This window comes from Charadrius vociferus, unplaced genomic scaffold, assembly GCF_000708025.1.
Source record: "Charadrius vociferus isolate BGI_N301 unplaced genomic scaffold, ASM70802v2 scaffold337, whole genome shotgun sequence".
In the NCBI taxonomy this organism is placed as follows: domain Eukaryota; kingdom Metazoa; phylum Chordata; class Aves; order Charadriiformes; family Charadriidae; genus Charadrius; species Charadrius vociferus.
This window is the reverse complement of record NW_009649049.1, coordinates 441725-463568: the sequence shown is the minus strand read 5'-3', so window position 1 is coordinate 463568 and position 21844 is coordinate 441725. Positions and strand designations below refer to the sequence as shown.

Here is a 21844-nt window from a genome sequence, read left to right as displayed (position 1 = left end):
TCTGTGAATTCTGTGAATTCTGTGAATTCTGTGAATTCTGTGAATTCTGTGAATTCTGTGAATTCTGTGAATTCTGTGAATTCTGTGAATTCTGTGAATTCTGTGAATTCTGTGAATTCTGTGAATTCTGTGAATTCTGTGAATTCTGTGAATTCTGTGAATTCTGTGAATTCTGTGAATTCTGTGAATTCTGTGAATTCTGTGAATTCTGTGAATTCTGTGAATTCTGTGAATTCTGTGAATTCTGTGAATTCTGTGAATTCTGTGAATTCTGTGAATTCTGTGAATTCTGTGAATTCTGTGAATTCTGTGAATTCTGTGAATTCTGTGAATTCTGTGAATTCTGTGAATTCTGTGAATTCTGTGAATTCTGTGAATTCTGTGAATCCTTCCAACCCTAACAATTCTGTGAATTCTGTGAATTCTGTGAATTCTGTGAATTCTGTGAATTCTGTGAATTCTGTGAATTCTGTGAATTCTGTGAATTCTGTGAAACCTACCAGAAAGTGGATTTCCCAAGTGAAATCTAACACAGTGAAACTGATTTTTATTTTTTTTTTTTTCCCCCTCTTACTTGGGGCACTGGGAAGTATTTGAACAATGACTGATCTTTGCCAGGCCTGCCTTTGGGGCTTACAAGGTCCTTTCACAAACATAGTGACAGAAGATTTCCAGCTACAAAATCACATGCCTCATCCACAGAGGAAGCAAGGCTTTTGCTGTGGCTGAGCACTGATCAGGCGGTGGTATGACTTAGCCTGTAGGATCTAATACGGTCCCCATCAGAGAGGCTGTATCTCTCTTAAAACCCATTGCTCACCTGGATAATTGCGGCAACCTCCAGCTGAGCAGCCTCTCACCCAGCGCCCTTCATTGACTGACACAGTCCAGGTCTGGAGTTTATCTGCTTCCAGAGTATCGGGTGTGAGGTTACAGATCTCAAGTTTTGTGAAGTGCCTCATGAAATCTTCAAATGATATCCTGGAGGAATTGAGGGGAAACTGAACCCAAATAGATTTACATGCTGGGTAGTGGTCTGAAAGATCCTGGTGAGGTGGAGGGTGACCCATGCTACTGCCACTATTAGGACAAGTTTGCAGGGGGAGCACCATGATTTCCTAATGCATTTGGCCTGCTGGTTGGTCAATTAACACAGGTACAGCTCCAAATTGGGGGAAACTGGGCTGAGAGGATGGTACATAGGTGATGGAGAGCTTGTGGAAGTGTGGCATAATTAGAAGGACTGTGCTGGTGTCATTCAGTAACCCTGGTGGGAGAATAAGGGGATTGCAGGGCAGGGCTTATAGGGAATATGAAAGGGAACAGGGACTGCTGCAACAGTTTTAGCTGATTTAGGTAGTACAGTGTGATTCATTTTTGCTATAGTTGTGTATCTGCTAAAGAAACGCAGGTTTTTGACTGATTCTCACCAGAACTCCCCATCCTCCACGATCTTGTGCTGCAGGCGGATTTTCTCTGCTTCGTTAATGAAATTCCACTCCTCTGACCTTCAAAGGAGTAAACAAGTTGGATTAAAATTTGCAGTACAGTTTTCATTAAAATGTCTAATTTTTGCTGTAAGCCTTGTAAAGTCAAAAGTCATCTTGCTACATCCATATAATTTTTCCTTTGTCAGCCTTGCAACCATTTGTTCTCAATGCTACCCTTCTCTCCACATGCCCAAATCAGAAAGCCATTGCCCTACTCCTCTCTGCCTTCTCTTCAGACATCCTCTTAGCAGCTCTCAAAAAATCTGCTGAACTATGTTCATGTTATTTATCTTGAAGACTAAAGTGTTTGCAGACCCTCATTGCTGGAGTAGCCATTGAAATTCCTTTCAGTAAAAGGTAATGAGAAGCTTTATCCAAACTTGCTTAGGTACTCACCTCTTGCTTCATCCAGTTCTTCCATAACTTAAAAGATTTTTCTACTGTCACACCATTTTTTGAAAATGGACATTGCTGAACTTGCTAGACAGTAAAATCAGATTGACTGTGCCATTAGACTGGGCACTCTCTTAATTTCCATTGATTGAAGCCCCTCTTAACATCTTTTCTAGATACTATTTTCTTTTTACAGCTTCAACTAAGCACTCAAATATGATCAACTTCAAAACTCATGTGTCAAAATAACAGCAAAGACAATTCAGATACCTCATGAAACGGTAGGGTCATGCACAAACTGCATAAGGGCAAATAAAGCTGCAATTATTTTTTTTTTCAATTCACATGAAGCTCCTTTTTACTCACTTGTCGCTCCAAGGTCCATTCCATTCCACCTGCCCCCAGGGGTTTCTTAGCCTTACCAGACGTATTTTTTCCCCTTTAAATGTTGTCTAATTGAAAAAGAAGGCAACAAGAACAGACTGAGAGTAGATTCAAAAGGAAACGTTCTGCCTGTCAAATCACTGATACCAGCTCCTCCAGTGATGGTGCTTTTCTGGGCCATCACCCAGCCTGACCTGCTTGGGGTGAGTGAGGGAAGGCTGTAAGACCAGGAGGTGGCCGGCTGTGGCCACCTTTGCTGAGCCAGAACATGGTGGAATATCATTTTCCCCAGAAAGCCAGCACCTGGACAGGTTTGATTCTCCACAAAGCTTTAATTTATTTAAATATAACGTTTATTCTCTTAGCTCATAATTTTTTTTTTTCATAGCTTGGCTGACATCCATGACCCTAGCTCCCCATAGCTGGAGGAAAGGGATTGTACGTACCTCTTCCACGGCAGTGACAGAGTAGGCATGACCTTTGACCAGCCCGCAAGACATCCGTGTTTCATACTGCATTGGCACTATGGTCTGTTAAACACAAGATAAAAACTTGTAAGAGTCATGCAAAGCTCAGCCATCTGCTGTGAGGCAGGTATTGCCACCCGGGGCTTTCGGAGGGAGGAGGACACTGTTCAGGTGACAGGAGTTTTTGTCTTTTTCTCTTCTTTGTGTTTGCCAAGGTGGCCAAGCTTAGTGCCCACAGATTTTATGTTGTTGGTTAGAAAGGAGTGAAGCATGAACTAAAAAAGCAAAACAATAATATCAATAGGAACGGACATTTTGTGACTTACTTTTTGTGTAGGTTACTGCTTTTTGCACTCAGAACATGCTTTATATATATTATATAGATATATATAATGCTTAATCAAAATATCATGCTTAATCAAAATAATTAGATTTTCTATTAGTAGGACTATTCAGCCCTTTCTGGGACAGTATGTTCTTGTATGGCTCAGTGAGGTTATTCCATATTAACTGGCAACATCAGAGCAGATCAACACCTAGAAGAATGCTTCCACCTTTACACATTGCTGAAATCTTACCACAATGATATTAAAACACCCTATTTAATACACTGTTACTACTAACTTCACTTTTTTTTTTTTAATTTCCTGTGGAGATGTAAATTTTATTCCATAATTGTTAAAATCCTCATGTTTGAATTTTTTTCCAGCTGACATTCAGGAAGGGCATAGTTTTCTTTAGCAATGTGTTGCTCAGGTGTACATACATTTGCTGTCTTGGTAATCAACTGTTAGTTTGTCTGATATATTTTTATTTGTAAACCTCAGAATGGTCTTTATCTGGGAGATAAATAATTGAGAGGGAGATGGTAGGTGCACACAGTCCGCTGTGTTTGTAGGAGAGATCACCGGGAACGGTGGGAAGGGAAGGCCCCTCTATGCACACGTGGACCATGTGTGAAACTTCCCCTCCTCCATTGTGTCTGTCACTGAGAGATGACCGCAAGGCACTGCCAGTAACTCTGCCATCCCTTTTTTGAGGGCATGAGAAAGACAGGGCTGGAAATGAAGAATTAGTAAGGTCACACAGATACATTCTCAGCTTGCACAGGGGGGATCTCATCCAAATATTTCCTGGCTACCTCAATTATTTTCCATTATTTCCCTTCTGCTCTTGTTTCTTCTTTTTCTTGCTCCTGTTTTCATACTTTTTATGTTTATAACCTCATATATCTTTTCTTTTTTCTTCATTTCTACTCATGTTGTCGCCATTCTTACTTATCAGAACCCCTTGCTCTCTTTTCTATTTAAGAATATTAACTTCTGCTGGTGCCCTGGGCCACTTCTCTAAAGTGCTTCTGAAGTCTGCACTATCTGCCTTTTTCCATCAGGAATCATAATTTTCTTTTCTGGTGATGGCCAGCAGCAAAATGGCTGCAGGAGCAGCAACTACAGAGAGTTTTCCAAACTTCTTTGAGTAAGCAGTCACTGGGGAGGAAATTCGCCCCCAAAAGATGAGTGATTTGGGCAGCCACGCTTGCAATACAAGGCAGTCATGCTGGGCTTTCCCAAAGAATTACACCATTTCAGTCTTTTAGGAAGACTAAATATGGATGTCAAAAGTGGAAAAATCAGCTATTTCTGCTGCAAATGCAGAAGACAGTTTGCGCAACCAAAAGTTTTAGGTGATGTAATTGGGGTGGGTGTTGGGTTTTTTTCTCTCTATAAAATGAGAGATATAATTTCATTGTCATGGAAATGCAGGTCCCTAAAGGGCAAGGTATGGCAGCTGTCCCTCTACAGATTTGGAAGCTTTTAAGTTTCCCAGTATGGGATTTTCCTTTCATGGTTTTAACATCCCCCTCTCTCTTTTGCTAGATACTTAGGTATGCTGGAGTTACTTTGTATTTTATCACTCAGGTAAAGCTCCACACATTTTTCATTTTCCTTGTTATGCATTTTAAATGAGGAACTTAAAGGCAGTAATCTAACAGGAGCATCTGGAGAGCAGATTCCCCTTCATTGGTGGGGTGAGCCCCATAGCACCCTCTGTCTCAAAATAAGTTCACCAAGAGCCTTTGTACCTGGAGTGACAGCTGTGCGCAGCTTGCTTTTTCTTTCTTTCACACCCTCTCCATGCTTGGGGATCTTGTTCTGTTCTAGTGTTTTAATTTTCTCGCTCTCTCCATCCTTTGCAAGTGAGGTACTTTATAAAAATCCACTAATCGTATCTGGTTCCCAAATTCAATAACCCATGTGCCACTTTCACATAGTTGATGTGATTTTGCTCTCCATTTCTGCTGTACAGGTAATCCCTGGAAATTATAAGCCTTTGCCACAAGCCAACAGCCCTTTGCCTCAGTATCAGCAAAGCCCTCTAGTATCAGTCGCTGCGTTTGAAAGGACTGAAATCCCTTAATACATATGTCAAATAGCATCCATAAGAGCAGGTCTTTAGTGTTGGGATAACTTAGTAAATCCAAACAAGGATTTAAAAGCACATGTCATATGTTTCTGTAACTGTTCTGTCCGTAAATAAAAGCCCTGTGAAGCAAACTGCTTTTGGAAACATACGAACCCAGGCTGGCCTCTCATCTGTGCCTTGGTAGTCTACAGTGGAGTGAGTCATCTGCGCGTTTTCTAGATTCTTCACCATTCGAGCAATCAGTTCCCCAATGTCGCTCCGAGGAGCTGATCCGTAGGAAAAGCCTAGGTTATCCTGGTACAGAGAATGGGAGAAAAGTGTCATGCAGAAAGATGAGGCAGGGAGAGAGAAGAGAAACGATACAAGAAAGATGAGTAGTAAAAGATAGCCTAGATAACTTCTCTCTCACTCCACACTAAATGATCCATACTTATCTATAGTGGTTGATAGCACTGCTTGTTCTTCTGCCTTTGCTGCAACTTCATACTCCATAATGGTTATTGAAGCTAGTTTTTGTACTTTCACTTTTAAAATAACCGCAGTAAATGAAGACAACTGAGGGGTTGATTTCCCAAGTATTTGCATGCTTAACACGTTTGACGTGAGGATTTGTGTCTTAATAGAGTTGTGGCACCCCCCTACTAACCTCATTTTACTGGGCAAGGGCACTGAGGGTGGGACACACTGGTTTTGCTGTTCCCACCCCTTCTCCCCACCTCCATGCTCTACTTCTGTTCGTTTCCCCTTTGGCGCTTGCTATTTGCTAATAGGTGGTGTCTAATGGAGATTACTGCATCTCCTAGAAATGTATGTTCGCTATATGGACTAAACCAAGCAGTTCCAAAAGGTGGCATACAGATGGAGGGGTCCCTCTCCTCTATCATTTCTTATGGCTCATCTGCAAAGTTCATGTGGACTCACATCAATGGAGCTGGCCATGAGGGATCCTCTGTCAATAGCATGTTTCATGATTTTATAGATATCTTTGGGGGCATCCTTGATCTCATAGAACTCTGTGACTCCTCCAGTGAAGTCCTCCATGGCTTCAGTGGTGTTGCCTCCTTTCAAAGCTTCATATGACCCATGGAGTCTTGGAAAGAGAAAAGGAAAATAAGATTATCTTTTACACAGACAAAGATACTTAGCTATATATTTATATTTATATTGTGTGTGTGTGTGTGTGTGTATAAATAGGTATGTAAACACACATACTTAAAAATCCACAAACCATCTGTTTGGTAACCCTCAAGTTAAAAGTTTTAAAACATGCCACCTGCACATATTAAAAAAAAAAAAACGTGGTGAGAATCAAATGTAAGACCTCTGAACGAGTAGCAAAACCCCCTAGAAAATATGCTTTACCCCATCCCCGATTCTGAGGCATGAGAATCTATGAGAAATGGCACTGGTATGTTCAGAGCCTCTCTATGTGCTCATTATAGGTCCTGTATGCAGTGGTTTAACGACCTCCCCAGCCAAAGCCTTGGCAGGGAGCCCATCACAGTCCAGCAGGTCATTTTACTTTGCGTAGGCCTTTTCCAGGAGGGCACTCCAGAACTCGTTGCGCTGGGAGGACTTGGTAAAGACCAGCTGGTTGTTGTACGTGGGTAAGCAGTCATCGATGACGACGTCCACCCAGTCTCCGTAGCGCCAGAACTGAATAAAGGCAAACAGAAGAAAAACAAAACCCTGGGATGACTTGGTGCAGGGAGGGGAAACCTGGCTGAAAGGCAGGCTGAGAGAGGAGAAATGTGGAAATCAACTGCTTCATAACGTGGCAAAAAGTGATGGCTGTTGGGAGGGAGGCAGCTGGACTGAATTCCCCTGGGCAATGCGTGCTGACCAGTGAGAGGTCCCTTAAGGGAAGCCAAGGGAATTAGGGAAAGCAGTCAATCTTTTTTCTGAATAAGCGGTTCTTCAATAACTTGTTTTTGACGGAGGCCAGCTGCTTGTGGGCCTAAAAATAGACGCTCTTGCCAACTACCCGCGTGCCTGTGCTGGCTGGATGCTGCATCTGAGCAGCCAGGCAGGACCGGGCACCTGTTGCTATCCCTTACATGCAGGACACCGCAACTTGCAAACGCTTCCTTGGTGGCTTAATGCTCCCTAATTCCCTGTATAGGCTGGCCTTTCTGTGACCGCCCTGTTGGAACAATTTAGGGTGAGGCAATTCAATCCCTCTTCCTTCCCCGCCGTCGCTTGTGCATCGTCCAAAGGGCAGAGAAGTGAAAGGGAAGAGCGCGCTGAGAGCTGAGCGCTCTCTTGGGTAAATACAGTTACGTCTGCTTCCCGCTAGACGGAGGGACTCACCTGGAAGTGAAAGATGCCAGCATAGTTTTGTATAAAGGACTGGTCGTGTGGTATGACTCTGCAGAGCAGTTTTTTATTCAGTGTCAGGCAAGCAATGGCAGCTAGGAACCAGCAGTCACCTGTAAGTGAGCAGAAGCAGCAGACAAAATGAAGGGACAGAGCAACTCGAATCAAAGGGAAACCCTGAGATACTGCAAAGTGACGTGTTAATTCTCAGTAGAGCATGCCATCATCGCCTTTCAGGAGAGGGATCTTCTCCATGTGTTCTGCAGTACTTTAGCACTGTATTTATTTGTGTTCTGGAAATGCTCATTGGCATCATTTACAGCTAGGTACAAGCCTGTTAAATAGATGTTCCCTGTAATTTAGAAAAAGCCTAGAATCTGATGAGCGTTGTTGCCTGTGTTAAGATTTCCCTGTCCTGCATGAACTCCTATCTGATTTCCTGCGTTAGTTGTCATTCCGAGCTCAGGACAGAGACCAGCTGAGAAATAACTCTCCCAAGTGGAGATCTGTACAGCTGAGGGTAAGTCTTGCATTTTCATGTTCTGCTCTCAAGATAACCCACTGTCCCAGTCATCATTCTGTGGGGCCTCTTTCCTGCTTCATCGCTCTGACACGTTTTCCTCTTTTTCAATCTGTCTGCACTGTTGTAAACACTGCCCCCTTTAGCGTTTTTCAGTTCCTCTTTCAGACTCTTGCACAAGTTTGCTGCCTCTGTAGGAGCTCTGGGCAAGTGACTTTCTCCCATAGTACTTCTGTGTTCAGCAAAGGATGCCTCAACCCTTAATTAAAACCTCCAAGCTCCTACTGTAAGAGAGGTTATAGGGTAAGCTTGCCTGAGCAGTGTGAATTAGTGGGGCGAGAGAATTACATGAGGTAGTAAAAACTAAACCTGATTGCAGGGAGTCGTAAAAGAAATTTATGAAGCTGGTGGAGTGATAAAACATAGGAAAAAAAATATATATTTTGGAAAGCCAACTCTATACGTACTTTCTTGCTAGCAGCTGGTGTAGTGCTATGTTTTGGTTTTGGGATGAGAATAGTGTTGGTAGCACACGAATGTTTTTGGTGGTTGTTAAGCAGTCAAAGCCTTTTCTGCTCCTCACGCTGCCCCACCAGCGAGTAGACTGGAAGGACACAAACAGTTAGGAGGGGACACAGCCAGGACAGCTGACCCCAACTGACCAAAGGGCTATTCCGTACCATGTGACGTCATGCTCAGTATATAAAGCTGGGGGAAGAAGAAGGAAGGGGGGAACATTTGGAGTTATGGCATTTATCTTCCCAAGTAACCCTTATACATGATGGAGCCCTGCTTCCCTGTAGACGGCTGAACACCTGCCTGCTGATGGGAAGTAGTGAATGAATTCCTTGGTTTGCTTTGCTTGCACGCGCAGCTTTTGCTTTACTTATTAAATTGTCTTTATCTAAACCCATGAGTTTTCTCACTTTTATTTTCCTGCACTTTTACTCTTCTGATTGTCTCCCCCATCCCATTGGGTGTAAGTGAGTGAGCGGCTGCGTGGTGCCAAGTTGCTGGTTGGGGTTAAACCATGACAGTTCCCTATTTCCCTGTAGGAAGGATGTGGGGTCAACTGTGAACAGGAGTTTTCTAAACTATCCAATGTTCAGCAGAACTCAAAAAGGTAAACAATGCTATAAGTAGTTGAGGAAGGAATGGAAGACAAAACAGAGAATGTATTATACACATAAATTCATTTGCGTCCACAGCTTGGAAACTGTGAAGCTCTGGTCACCTCAAAAAAAAAAAAAAAAGGCAACGAGTTTTTTGTGGTTTTTGTTTTTAAAAAAAGTACTGGAAGGTGAGAACAGTCACAAGCACAGAAATTAAATTAAGAGATTAACACATATTAAGATGCATTAGCTTAGGAAGAAGGTCACAGGAGAAGTTAGAGAACCATGAAAGACATGACAAAGCTGAGTGGGGAATGACTGTACAAAGCAGTGTAGGTGAGTGCCACATGGATGACTGTTGCAGAGGCATCACTTGTACCTAAGTAGCAGCTCTGTATATTAAAGTCTCTTTGAGCATCTAAGCTTAAATTCTTCTATATAGGCATTGTCCTTGAGTACAAGGTACACTTAGCTGGAGGCCTTCAGAAGATCCTGTATGGAAATAACAGGACTAAAAACCTGAAAAAATACAACAGTAGCTGATCAGATTTTTCTCTCAGTCAATAACTCCTTCTCTTTACCTCTTATTCTCATCTTAACTTATATTGTTCATCCTCAAATCCCGAGAGAAAGGCCAAGTGGTGCTTTGTAACACACTCATGATATTAGTTCATGAAAAGCAAAATACCCTGCAAAGCATCTTTCGCTTGAAGTTCTTGCCTAGATTGCTACTAGGCAGACATCAATGATTTGCTATATAGAGGAGTTAGTAGATGTGTAGCAGTATACTGAAACAGAGGATTTCAAATATCACCTTGGAAGCAAAAGAAAATTGAGAGCAAAGTTATGATGCAGACTTTAAAAAGTGCAGGATTGAGGTAAGAATTTCCTACCTAATTCTCCTTGGCAGATATCTGTTCTGTTGGCTCCACCGATGATAAACCGTGGATTCTCACAGATTTCCTGCAAAATATAAACAGATGGGTAAGCAGGAAAAACATGTGTTATCATACCTGTTTGCCACAGAAATTAAGGCTGGTTTAGGGCAATGTTGTCCTGTAAGAGAGTTTGTGGATATCAAAGTCTCCTGCAGAGTTTTCAGCAGGCGAGTTTCACTACAAAAATGTTTTAGAATCTGGATATTCCAGACTTCAGGCAGAGCTTTCTCCATGTGTTTACAGGGTTTAATAGGTAGCTGGGGGGGCTCCCTCTGTAGAGTTAAAATGAGGAGAACAAGGAAAAATATTTTTTCCATACAATGAGAAAATAAACACCGGAGGAGAGAGGAGAGCTGGTAGGTGGAAAGAACATGAGGGGGACCAGATTGAATTCTTTAAAAGTGACCGCAGGTTTAAGGTGTCCAATTTGCAGTAACTAATATGCTGAGGTATTAATAGGGTTGAAAAGTGCATTTCATTAGGAATGAACCCCAGTAATACTCCTCTTTGAAATTTGCTCAGTATCAGATATTTAATTCTCAGGAATAATCAGTTGTTGGTTAAGAGATTTTACTCTTTTCATCATGTTGCAGTATTTAATTGCCAATGCTGTATTCAGAAATGTAATAAATATCATCTGTCTCCAAGGACAGGAAGCTCTTCTTTTGTCCCACACTTAGGACAATGTATTAGGTTTGTCAGTATTTACACTAGTACAGAATGCACACAAGATGCTGTACAGGTATACATAATTAAGAAATTGCTGTAGGGAAGGAAGAACTATGCAGGAACTACCAGCAAATGGAGGTGGGACTATTGCAGGGTTACACAGAACCTCTTCCATATAGGACAAAGAACCACAGGGTATAAAAAAGCCAAGGGAAGAAATAGGTACAACCTGTCCTACAGAGACAAAAAAAAAGACCCTGCTTTATGCCATCACTCATACTCGAATGTTTGGTATGGGGAAGAAAAGGGAGACACCTAATTTTTGGACCCATCTCCTGTGAAGGTAGGGTATTGCAACCTGAGGACCACTTCAATGAGCAACTGCAAATGGGGAAGAAGACAAACTATAGTCCAGGAACCAAATTTGCTGGAAGATGGCAGGGCTGGGGTGAGAAGGAAAAAAAGAAAACAACTGACAATTGCTCGTGTGGCAGTACAGGCAGCTGACGCTACCTCTGCAGTCTAAAGCTTTTTTCTCATGTCATCTGTGTAGCCTTGGATTTTCCCAGACTCATGTTTCAGGTCTAGTAGTTTCACTTGGCTTGAGCCCACTTTTTTGCTCCTTCACAGTAATCAGCAGAGTTGCTTTGATGTAAATATTTGGATTAGTCATATAGCCAGAGAGACCAGCTTCCGGCTCCCCCCAGCAGTCACCTTATTCTCCTGGAGAGAGGGAATAGAGGAATTGTCCTGCTATTTTGGGCCTCGGTCAGCTGTCCTGGGGTCCAGTTCCATCAAGGCAGCTGTTTGAGATGCCTTCATGCTTTTCTCCACCCATTTGCTCTGTTGAAAATATTCTTCGCATTGCTGTGGTGCTCTCCCGAAAACTAGTGGTGAGATGCCAGGTTTTCATATTGTGTTTTTTTTCAGCCTCTATTACTGTATTTTAACTTGATCCTGCTCCTATTGAAGTATCAAGATCTGAAATCCAGCATGCTGTGTTTTAGATGAAAGCAGTTAGATGCTGCCTAAGTGTTTCCAAATATTAAACGTACAGCGATGATTGTTCTGCAGAGCAACTTATTGAATCATGGACTTGTGTTGGAGGATGGTTGGTAAAGGAATGCAAAGGAGGGAATCATACAATTGTCATGTGGACTGATTTAGCTATGACAGAAATGCTTTTCTTGCATTTCTTTATGGTGGCTAGGTGCGTTTAGTACAGTGTAGATATGCTTTTAATATTGTATTACTCTAGTTCATCTCCAGCTGTGCTAGTTGTGCTGAGTACAGCCAAGGTTACAGGGAAAGGTTGCAAGGTCTTCCAAGGCTGATGAAAAGTACTTAGTCAGGAGAGCGAGACGACCTGGTGTTCAAGATGCAGGTGGCAGGTCTGTCCTTCCAGTCTCCCTGGCTGAGCAAGGGATTGCTCTTCATGTCTTCAGTCAAGTTATCGCAGAGAATTCCAATAGGCTGCACTTCACTGATGCAATGATTCATCTAGAAAGAGCCTCCTCCAATCTGAGTGCCTCAGGCTGCCTTGGTACTACCCAAAGGACCTTTGTTTTCACTGGGTTGATTCAGTTCAGACTGTAACTTCATTACAAAGAGTCAAAGTTAAAGCAAGGGAGACAGAAAATCCTAGGAAAAACCCATTAGCAGTGCATGCTGCTTTCTGGGCAGAGCGTACTTATGACTCAGTTGGAAAAGAGCAGTGGAAAATGCAAAGGCAGCACACAACCAAAAATGGCATTTGACCTTTGTTATATTTTCATTAGCTTTTCTTCTGTGTCAGGAAAAATCCTCCAGTCAGCTTATACTGTTGCAGCAAGAGGCATTAATTCCTTTAAAAACCTGCTGTTAATAAACTATGAAATTCTAAGTAAATTCCCTAAACTGATCCTATCAAGTAGAGGAAGCATCTTCTTTGGCTTTGCCTAAGACAATCTGTAGCCCTGTGTTTCTCCCTTGGCCTGTCATGGCCTAGACCATGCTATTAAATGGCTGTGCTGTAGACTTCAAGGCTGACCTTGACGTTGTCAGACACCAAGCTGGTTTTAGAGTTTCAGGGCTGGATTACCCTCATTTGAAAGTCCTGCCTTGGTGGTACTAAACGCCATCTTTGCTTTGTAGTACTCCCTGCAGAGGGACACATTTTTTTGATTACTAAATTCAAGCAGCTTCACACCTGTGCAGCAGATGATCTGACTGGTTCCTTTTCGTTCTACGCAAAATCCACTAGTCTGCTGACTTGATTTCATTTGTATTCACTATGAAAAGAAAGCTCCTCCTGCTGATTTTCTTGGCTATGGAGAGGATCACCACAGGGAAGTCATCGTATCTGGAGGTTAATGCTGTGACCTGGATTTGAGCAAGGAGAGTGACAATAGTGCATCTGAAGGCACAGCGTCACGGCAGAGCTTTCCTATTAATGTCCTAGTGTCATTAGATCCAAACAGGACTGCAGCAGGACCTCTCGATACTCTGCATTATGTTACAGTACAGACTTTTTCTCAGCTTTTTAAGATTGGTGACCTCGTCCCTGCTCTCAGCTGAGAGAAGCTCCTACAGGCAGCGGAGGCATGGGAGGCTGAGGCCATCAAGAAAGCTGTGCACAGCCCATTCCTGAGCTGGATATGACCTGGTGCAGGTGAGGACAGCTCTTCCCTTCCATGGGTGAGTGAATGATTTAATGTTATGCATCAACTGAGGGGGATTTTCATTCCCCTCTACGGACCTAAACCACGCTCATGCATACTCTGAAGAGAAACACTGGATGGATCCTGCAGTCTTTACTCAGCGAAACTTTCAGGGCTGCCACTTGGCTTTTGGCTGAATTGAGTGTTAGGCGGTCTGCTCTCCACATTCATGTCGCGGCGCGGCAGTCACTAGCTGGGTAGAATTACAGGGGCCTTCTCACCGCCCCCATGCCAAGGCTCACAGCTGCTCAGTGTGGCCGCCGTCCTTCTGACGGTAAGGGACAAGAATGGTCCCTGTGCCCTCGCTGCCCTCACAGTGGCACAGGACAATCATTTTGGGAGGCAGTGGAGGAGGACCTGACCTCCAGGTAGCACAGAGAAGAGCTTGCAGGGCCAGACGCAGGAGAGCAAGGAGTAGCTCCGGTGCTGGGCTGCTGGACACCTCTCACCACATCAGTAAAGGATTGCAGGAGCCCCGAGGAAAATGTCGAGTCACAGCACGGCCGTTGCCAGGGGAAGCAGAGAGAGCCCAGGTCCCGGCAGCCCACACGTGGGAGGGGGAGTTGCCCACGTGGGGTTCAATGGGCACCTCAGCTCAGAGCCGGGGATTGGGAGAGTGCCATCCATGTGGCTGACTTGCTCTCTGGGGTCCTTGTAAATTCCGGGTGCAAAAGCTGACTTGGAGCCTTTCCGTATGTCAGCACAGTGTGCTGAGAGCTACAGCGGAGAACCACTATTCAGCTGAGGAACAGCACCGTCATCAATAATCAAATACCACCATCATCAATAACCTCAAATCGTACTTGGAGCTTCTAGAAAAACTTGCACACAACAATCCCATGTTGACTCACATCATCGCAAATAATGCTCGTTTAAGGCCAGCATTAATCTTTTGTGTACATTATATTCTTATACATTGATCTGATGTGGGTGGGGGGAGCTTGGAGACAAATTGGTTAGGTGGCATGACTAAGGTGACTCAGGAAGCCAGAGGCAGTCAGCAACAGGTTGCCTATTTCCCAGCTCTCTGTTTCCAATGAGATCTTAGAGCACATTGATCCCTTGTTTATTTGCTATTTCTGGGGATGTGTGGCATATACAATATCCTATAGAAATCAGGGAAAGGATTTAGAGTGAAGCCAATGTTAGGATACTCTCTCAGGACTTCTGAACTGTCTGGTATTTTGTTTTCTTTTAGAATACGTTATTAAGTCTGATGCAATTCAAGTTTGACCTGAATTTCAAAGCGATTGAAAATTACCACTTTATAAGACTATAGTTTATAAGCTAGTCACTTTCTTTGCCAAAAAAATGCCATTGAAATTTAATAAGAACAGAAGTTGTCCATATCTTTATAGACTATTACAAAACATGGCCTGTGTGGTCAAATCTTTAAGTTTAGGGCTTCAATGATTCCTTTGACCTTTTAGCAAAATACTCTTTAGCCCAGTATTACTATTTCATATTAATTTGACCTTATGATGTTCTGTTAACATGTCTGTCTATTTGTGTACCTACTACTATTGGGCAAGCCCTCCTCCCAGTGCTATATAACATCCAGTTTCAAAGTCCAGTGAAGCAAAGTCCTGGGTCGATTAAGATCAGCACCAATAAATACGGGTCTTCTGCATCAGCGCCCAAGAGAAGTCTCGCTTCGCAGTTGTGGTATGATGGCAACGCGGGGGATACATTATAAAAGCAGAAAGCCTTAAATGTGAGTCTCTCCTGTTTGGGGACCTACTAGGTACAGCAGTGACCTGAATTACAGGGTCAAATACTGTTGCAAATGTGCGTGTTTAAAACAAACACGCACATTTGCAACAGAAGGCACAGGCTTGGTGTGTCCCCAGCAGGACAGCCAACTCTACCGGGGTCAGGACCGACTGGATCCATGATCCCACTGCACGCCAGTACTCAGCAGGTGCAGACTGCAGCGCTCTGGATCTCCTGCCTCTGCTCTACCTGTAGCTGGCACCACAGATACATCGGGTGACAATACTTGTGTCAAAAGAACATAAATAGCTTTGGTTCTGATGTTTAGGTCATATTTTGAGTCGTTCTACAATCCTCAGCATGCTGCATGAATAATAAGTATAGAACTCCAAAACTTATTTGTTAATGACTGGCTTAAAGAAATATCTTTGGGATAGAGATCCTGAAGCCTGAACCTTCCCAAAACCGAAGGCTCAGTCTGTGCATGTTCAGATACGCTAGACCAGTGTGAGGTTACACTGTGCCTTTTTTTTTTTTTTAATGTTTTGATGTTTTCTCATGTACACACCAGCAATTTGTCTGCCCCAGGGTGCTGCCACTCATCCACTGTACTGCTATATCGCTTTCCTCTCTGTAGAAATAGGGGAAATCCCATCCCTTTTAAGATGATTGATTGTGGCTGCATTTAACTCATTCGCACACGTTTCCAGGAGCTGATGCAGCCGTGGTGATGATGCAGGAATGACAGAGCATATACAGACAGGGCACAGCAAACGGGGGAGCCACGATGCTTCCCCCACGCTGCTCACATTTTTGTGACAGAGGCACATGGCCTTCCCCTGCGTCTGTAACAGCTACCTGCAAGGGTGCCTCCTGCTACTCAAATCTGGAAGAGGTGGCCAAAAAATGCCAGAGAGAGGGAGCTGGGGAAGCTCCTTAGAACCATGTCCTCACTGCCAGACAGAGATGTCGGGGGCTGAGGCAGCATCCCAGGGGCTGCCTCGCCAGAGGGGAGCAGCCACTCAGCATGAATGACAGGGAAAGGGGACAACTCCTCCTGCGTAGGATGGGGAATCAGTTGGGAATTGAGGGAGACTCAGAGTGGGAAAGAAGAGGAAGGCTGGCTGGGGAATGCCCGCAAGACAGGAAAAATAGATGGGATTAGTAGGAAGGAGTGGGTCCTCACAGTGATTACAACACTCACATTCATGGTAAGTGGATAATACGCTAAACAACATTTTTAAGTTGGCTAAGCAATGTTGGGAACAAACAACTGAATAAAAGCATGTTTCAGACCATATGCCCTTTTGTTTTCACAGATTATGAAACCAGCGGAATGCTAAAGTAAAGTTGTAAGTGAAATAAGGTAGCATTTAAAAATTAAGTGTCAGCAAACCCAATAACTTGTAGCAGAATGAGGAGAATTTTTCTTTGGCAGTTTCAGACAAGGAAATCCTTGCAAATCATGCAAGAAGAAAATTAAATTCCGTATTTCTTTTTCTACATATTTCATTCCACCTCTTACTTTATTTCATTGTTGTTTATTATATTTTAGTCATTATATACAACTCTCTGAGCTTCCACAGCCCTAGCTGGTTCTTCCAGAGAGCTCTAAGGAAATATATTTCCAGCTTATTCCTCCTGCCTCCCCTGACACACACTTTCTGCAAAAATGTAAGCTCATGGTGAATACTTCAATTTACAGAATGTAAAAGGCACTCAGCAAACACGTTACTTACACGTGGTCTTTTCCATTCAAACTTGATGGGTATTTTCTGGCTGTAGAAGAGGGAGGATTCATTTGGTGGGAAGTCAGGATCTTCATAGAGGATGTTCTTCTCCAGGCACTTCTTGTGAAGCTCTTCATAGGTCTTCTCCTTTACTCTGATAATGGGCTGGTTGCGACTTATAATGGCAGAATAAATTCCCCCTGTGCCCCCACCCGCACCTTCAGTTGTAGTGCTAATAGTAGCGCTGGGAACTGACCCAGCACCTGTCTGCTGAGCCACCGCTGCATTTATGGCGGACGGCATGGGAATCAGGCTTAAAGCAAATGTTGAAAGAAAGCAAGATCTTGCAAACTGGGAGGAAATTCAAGAAAAGAGGAAGTTGCTGTGTAAACCGCTTTTTCTATCCGTTGAAAGTCTCCTAGTCAAATTTGCAAGCAACAAAATTCCTTGCGGTTGAGCACGTCATGCATCCTCTCAGAGGGCAGTATTTTGTCATAAGAAACTGGAATTTATTCCTCAATGTGGAACGAGATAATCTGTTGGCTAACTCCCGTGCCTGAGTTGTAGTATCTACAGCATGTGTGTGTGCCTGTCCTGTGCGTATAAGCACCCAGAAGGGACAAGCTTTAACCCGTGAAATCTAAAAATAACTACAGGCAAAGAGTGAGAGAGAGGGAAAGTGAGAGGGAGGGGGTTAGTGAGTTGGTGTCAGTCTTCTGCGCAGCTTGTGCTGAGGCCAGGCATGTTCCTGGGACAGGCTCCGTGTGCAGGCTGACTCCTGGTGCAAGCAGCTCATCTTTTCCTTAAGTAGAGAGAACGGTGAAACGGGAAGCTAAACTCCTGCTGGTTTGGGAACATACTTATGAGGTACTGCCAGCCGATAAACTAGTCCTGACACTCCTGAAGGAACTGTTGTACTTGACTTGTTGTTTCTACCTTTTGCTGCAGAAAAGATATATATAGAGAGAGATTTTTACTAGTAGAGAGGTTTATCTGAAGACATGCTCCTAATGGTGAAAAAGGTAATTATTTGATGCTACTGAGGTCAGGTCAATACCTGCCAGCTGGGTTGGGCTCCTCTAGGAAGCAGATGGCCAGCGCTAAGATTCATCTTGTGAAAATCACCTACCATGTAAAAAGCACCATTTGATATAGGGGCAGAAATATTTATAAGGGGCCCAGTGTGGAAACTGGGCTATTCTGTGTGTGTTAGGATATACCAATCTTAAAGGAAATGTCTGACTTTGCACATTTATTTTGTCACACAACAGTGGGATACGGGACAAATTCACAGTCTCCATGAAAGAAAATCTAAACACATGTTGCTCTTTTCTATAATCCAGTTCTTTAAAAGGTGACATTGTTTACGTGTCAAGAAAAGCCCTCTAACAAACACCTTGATTTTGCTTTGATTGGGAAGTTTTAAATCACACAATGACATCAGTGTTATTTTTGCCTAATGACACTAGTCTCTGGATTCTGGCTCATGTACACATCGCTGACCTTCTGCCCTAGTACTATGGTGTTTTCTGAAGCACTGGTTCTTTTTTTCTTTCTGAGCCATTTTCTTGGTTTACACATTTCAAATCAACAGTACAATGGACAACCTCTAGACCTCATTAAAAACAACTTCACTAGAGGAGCTTTTAAAGAAGATAATATAGTTGGCAAACTTGACTAACCTCTAGGAGTATTAATCCTCAGTCTTCTAATGGTGGCCTAAATCCTTTTCATTTCATCATGAATGCAAGCCTTCTTGCACCAACAGGGCAATCAGAAAGGACAGATTCAAGTGATCATGGAAACAGGAATACGATTGCTTCAGGATGGATTGTCCAGATGCAGAATTGATCACTTCCTCATTACATTTAGATGCAAGGATTGCAGGGCTCATACTTGACATGACTTTGCAGGACAGCTTGGCAGAGCCATGTGTCACTCTTTCCAGGATATTTCAAGAGCAATGCAAGTAGTGTGATGCAAGGGCCTCTCACTGCACAGCTTCAGCAAAAATGCTCATTTTGGAGCCTGTGCATACGTTTGTTCTTTCATATTCTCCCCTCTTGCCCAATAAAAAAATTCATCTGTTATGTCTTGTACAGAGAGCTCTGTTAAGGGAAGAATATCAGCAGCACAGGTGTGGCATTTGACAAACTCCTTGTGGGCTGGTGGGGAGGATCAAGTGAAGGATTAGCAGTATTTTATTTTTTTTTCCTTGGGATGGTCAGCAAGTGTCAGAGTATGACCTACTGCTACAGCTAACAGTTCAGCTAGTGCTTGCATAGGGAATGGCAGGTGGACATGCACTTCTCCATTCTAACCCAATGTTGCTCTTTATGGATGTTGAGGAGTATTACGTGGTTATACCTGTTCAAAAAACAGCTTCTCCGTTTTTTATTTTTTATTGGACAAATGGTTTTGTTATGTAGGTCTCTTTTTTTTGTGAGAAACAGCAGTTGCTAGTAAAAGATAACTGGTGTCTTTAAAGAAACACAAGTTACCATAGAAAAGAATGGATCTCCTGTCTGCTACAAACAGCAAAACAAACCCTTTGTCCATTAGGAATTAAACCACCTTTGGCAATGGAATTTTTTGCAAGTAGAAGTAGCCCAATAGCTGACCTGTTCAGACAGAGCAAAGTGAACTACATGGACGACAATCTTTCTGTTTAATTTTGATGAAGTTTTATCTCCAGTTTTCACCAATTGAATTAAATTACTATTTTGTAAAGCTATACTATAAATTTATTTCTTCATTTACGGCATAAATGTGTGGAAAAGTATGTGAATTGCTAAAAATATCAATGTAAATTATATTCTTTGAAATTTATTTCCTCAGATCTAAAGACACAACTGCTAAGATTTTCAGCAACTAATTCCTATTGAAATCCATAGAAGTTAGGCACTTCATACCACTGAAAATTTGACCCATGAGTATATACTATCATGCAGATAGCCTACTGAGGGCCAGAGTATAGCAGCTAGTCATTCACTATAACTACAGACCCTTGGAAGAATACTTAGTAATGATTCTCAACAGTATAAAGAAGGTCGGGAGGAACAAGGCATGTAACTCGCTTCATTGTTACTTTATTTCACTTACTTTCCAACTTCAGAACTACCAGTTAAAACATTTCATTAAAATGCTCCAGACAACAATTATATCCTGTCAGAAGCCCTGCTATGTTTAAACATAAGAAGCAATCGTCAATTAAAGCTTAGAAGCTGATAGAAAAATAGGGTCTGTCTCAAAAATAAGGTCTGTCTCTCTTCTCACAGATGTAAAAATCTGCTACTGTAAAAATTGCTACTGTTCTACCTGGATTAACTTGTCTGCATTAAGTCTGCATCTGCTGCCAGTTCCTGGACCGGAGGCTCACACAGTCTGCTAGAAGGGGCTGACGAACAGCTCTGCAGAATAAAAAAGAAGGAACCTAAGAGTCTGGTGGGGAACAAACTTCACTTGGTATTCAAGAGTGGAGGAGTCACGGTTTGCTCTCACATTTGCTGTTCCCAGAAATCTGCTCTGCAGAGGACAAACAGCAGCAGGTGGGAATGACTGACCAAGCACAGGGAAGTCTTAGTAAGAAGAGTAGGGAACAACGTACAAATGGACGGGTACATTACCTTTAGTTGGCAAAAATGGTCACTATCCTTCTCCCTTTCTTAAGAGTTAATTTACTGATGTCTTTAGAAAATACTTTCTTATCTTGCTTAAAGAAATTAAGTAAATTTTGCCCTTTTATATCCACAAAAACTGGTGGCATGTTCAGATTTGATTCAAAGCGTAACTGGTTTTAAAAATAATATCGTTGATAACTGTAGCAAATGAAAAGGGCAACCAACTTGAGCCGTGGAGCAATGGTAGCTTGTGAAAAGAGATGGCTGATATGGAAAGGGCTGTGGGAATAGGCAGGATGTAGAGGATGTGGGACTCAGGATGTCTCCTAGTTTTGAAAGGGAAGAAAGCATCAGGACACACCAGTTCTGTTTGCAGAGATGGTGGGAAAAGGAGGCAATGGAAAATTTGGGTGAGTTTTAAGAGAACTGGGGAATAAGCATGAAGTGGGATGACTAAATGCAGAATTAATCCCATTAAAATGAAAAACTTCCTTCATAAATACCAAGCTCAAATCCCAGCCCCAGGTACTAAAGACTTAATAAGAAATTACTAAAGCTTGTAAAGGAAGTCAAACCATGGCAAGAGTTGGAAGATGTGGAGAAGCAGAACTCTCCATAAGCAGAGTTGCTTCACTGGGCTGCCTTAACAAATGACATTCAATCATCCAAAAACGCCAATTCTTTCCTAAAAAAAGACTTTTTTTTAAGTAGTACTTGCAGAGAGAGGGGACTAATAACATGGAAAATGTTTGTGCGTGCGTCTAGCTGCTACCCTAAGCCAGTATTGCACTTACCTGTGCCTTTTCAAAATCCCAATAGCAGTTTCAAAGCCAGCTATTGGAGAGAATTCTGTACTCCAACATTACTGTCTTTCACTATCGCACAACTGACTGGCACAACCTACTCAAGTCTTACCTTCAGTGACTGAGCTGTTTGGCCCACCTGTTGTTCACTTTCCTGTACAGACTGCCTGATTTTGCATTGTCATAAGGAGTGGAAAGGGCAAGTGTCTGTAATCACGCTGGGTGTCTCCTTCTGGGTTTGTTTCCACAAGACAGCTTGCAGGCAGAACTCTGATGATAACCTCTGCGTCTGGCATATCTACTGACGCTGCTTGTCAAACTGGCCCAGATCTGCTCTCCTCAAGTACTCCAGGTGGGATTTTCAAATACTTACATTAAACCCTATGCCGACGAGCCACAATCTCACCCTATCAATTGAAGACTTTTTTTTTGGTGCAAGTGAAGGCAGAACTCAATTTTAATGCCTAACTGAAGATAGTCTGGAGCAGATAGTATTTAGCTTTTTTCCCCAAAGATACAATCCTAGTGCTATTACTTTTGCTGAATAGAAGAGCTATCCAAGAAAA

At 42.7% G+C, this 21844-nt stretch overlaps 1 protein-coding gene across 5 annotated transcripts in view; it reads right to left on the bottom strand.

The window, feature by feature from the left end:
* The window catches only part of CAPN3 (calpain 3, (p94)), a 32476-nt gene extending 15031 nt beyond the window's left edge, over positions 1–17445 (bottom strand). For 4 of the 5 annotated variants that reach the window (XM_009887961.1, XM_009887962.1, XM_009887964.1 and 1 more), the window contains exons 1-10: positions 16865–17445; positions 10000–10069; positions 7469–7587; positions 6681–6814; positions 6080–6248; positions 5312–5452; positions 2714–2797; positions 2250–2335; positions 1431–1508; positions 821–981 (exon numbers count right to left, since the gene is read on the bottom strand). In XM_009887961.1, coding sequence (XP_009886263.1) covers positions 821–981; positions 1431–1508; positions 2250–2335; positions 2714–2797; positions 5312–5452; positions 6080–6248; positions 6681–6814; positions 7469–7587; positions 10000–10069; positions 16865–17158 — 1336 coding nt within the window. In that variant the 5' untranslated portion in view covers positions 17159–17445. The remainder of the gene's footprint in view (positions 1–820; positions 982–1430; positions 1509–2249; positions 2336–2713; positions 2798–5311; positions 5453–6079; positions 6249–6680; positions 6815–7468; positions 7588–9999; positions 10070–16864) is intronic. The other variant, XM_009887965.1, reaches the window with a different exon arrangement.
* Positions 17446–21844: the final 4399 nt, after the last annotated feature.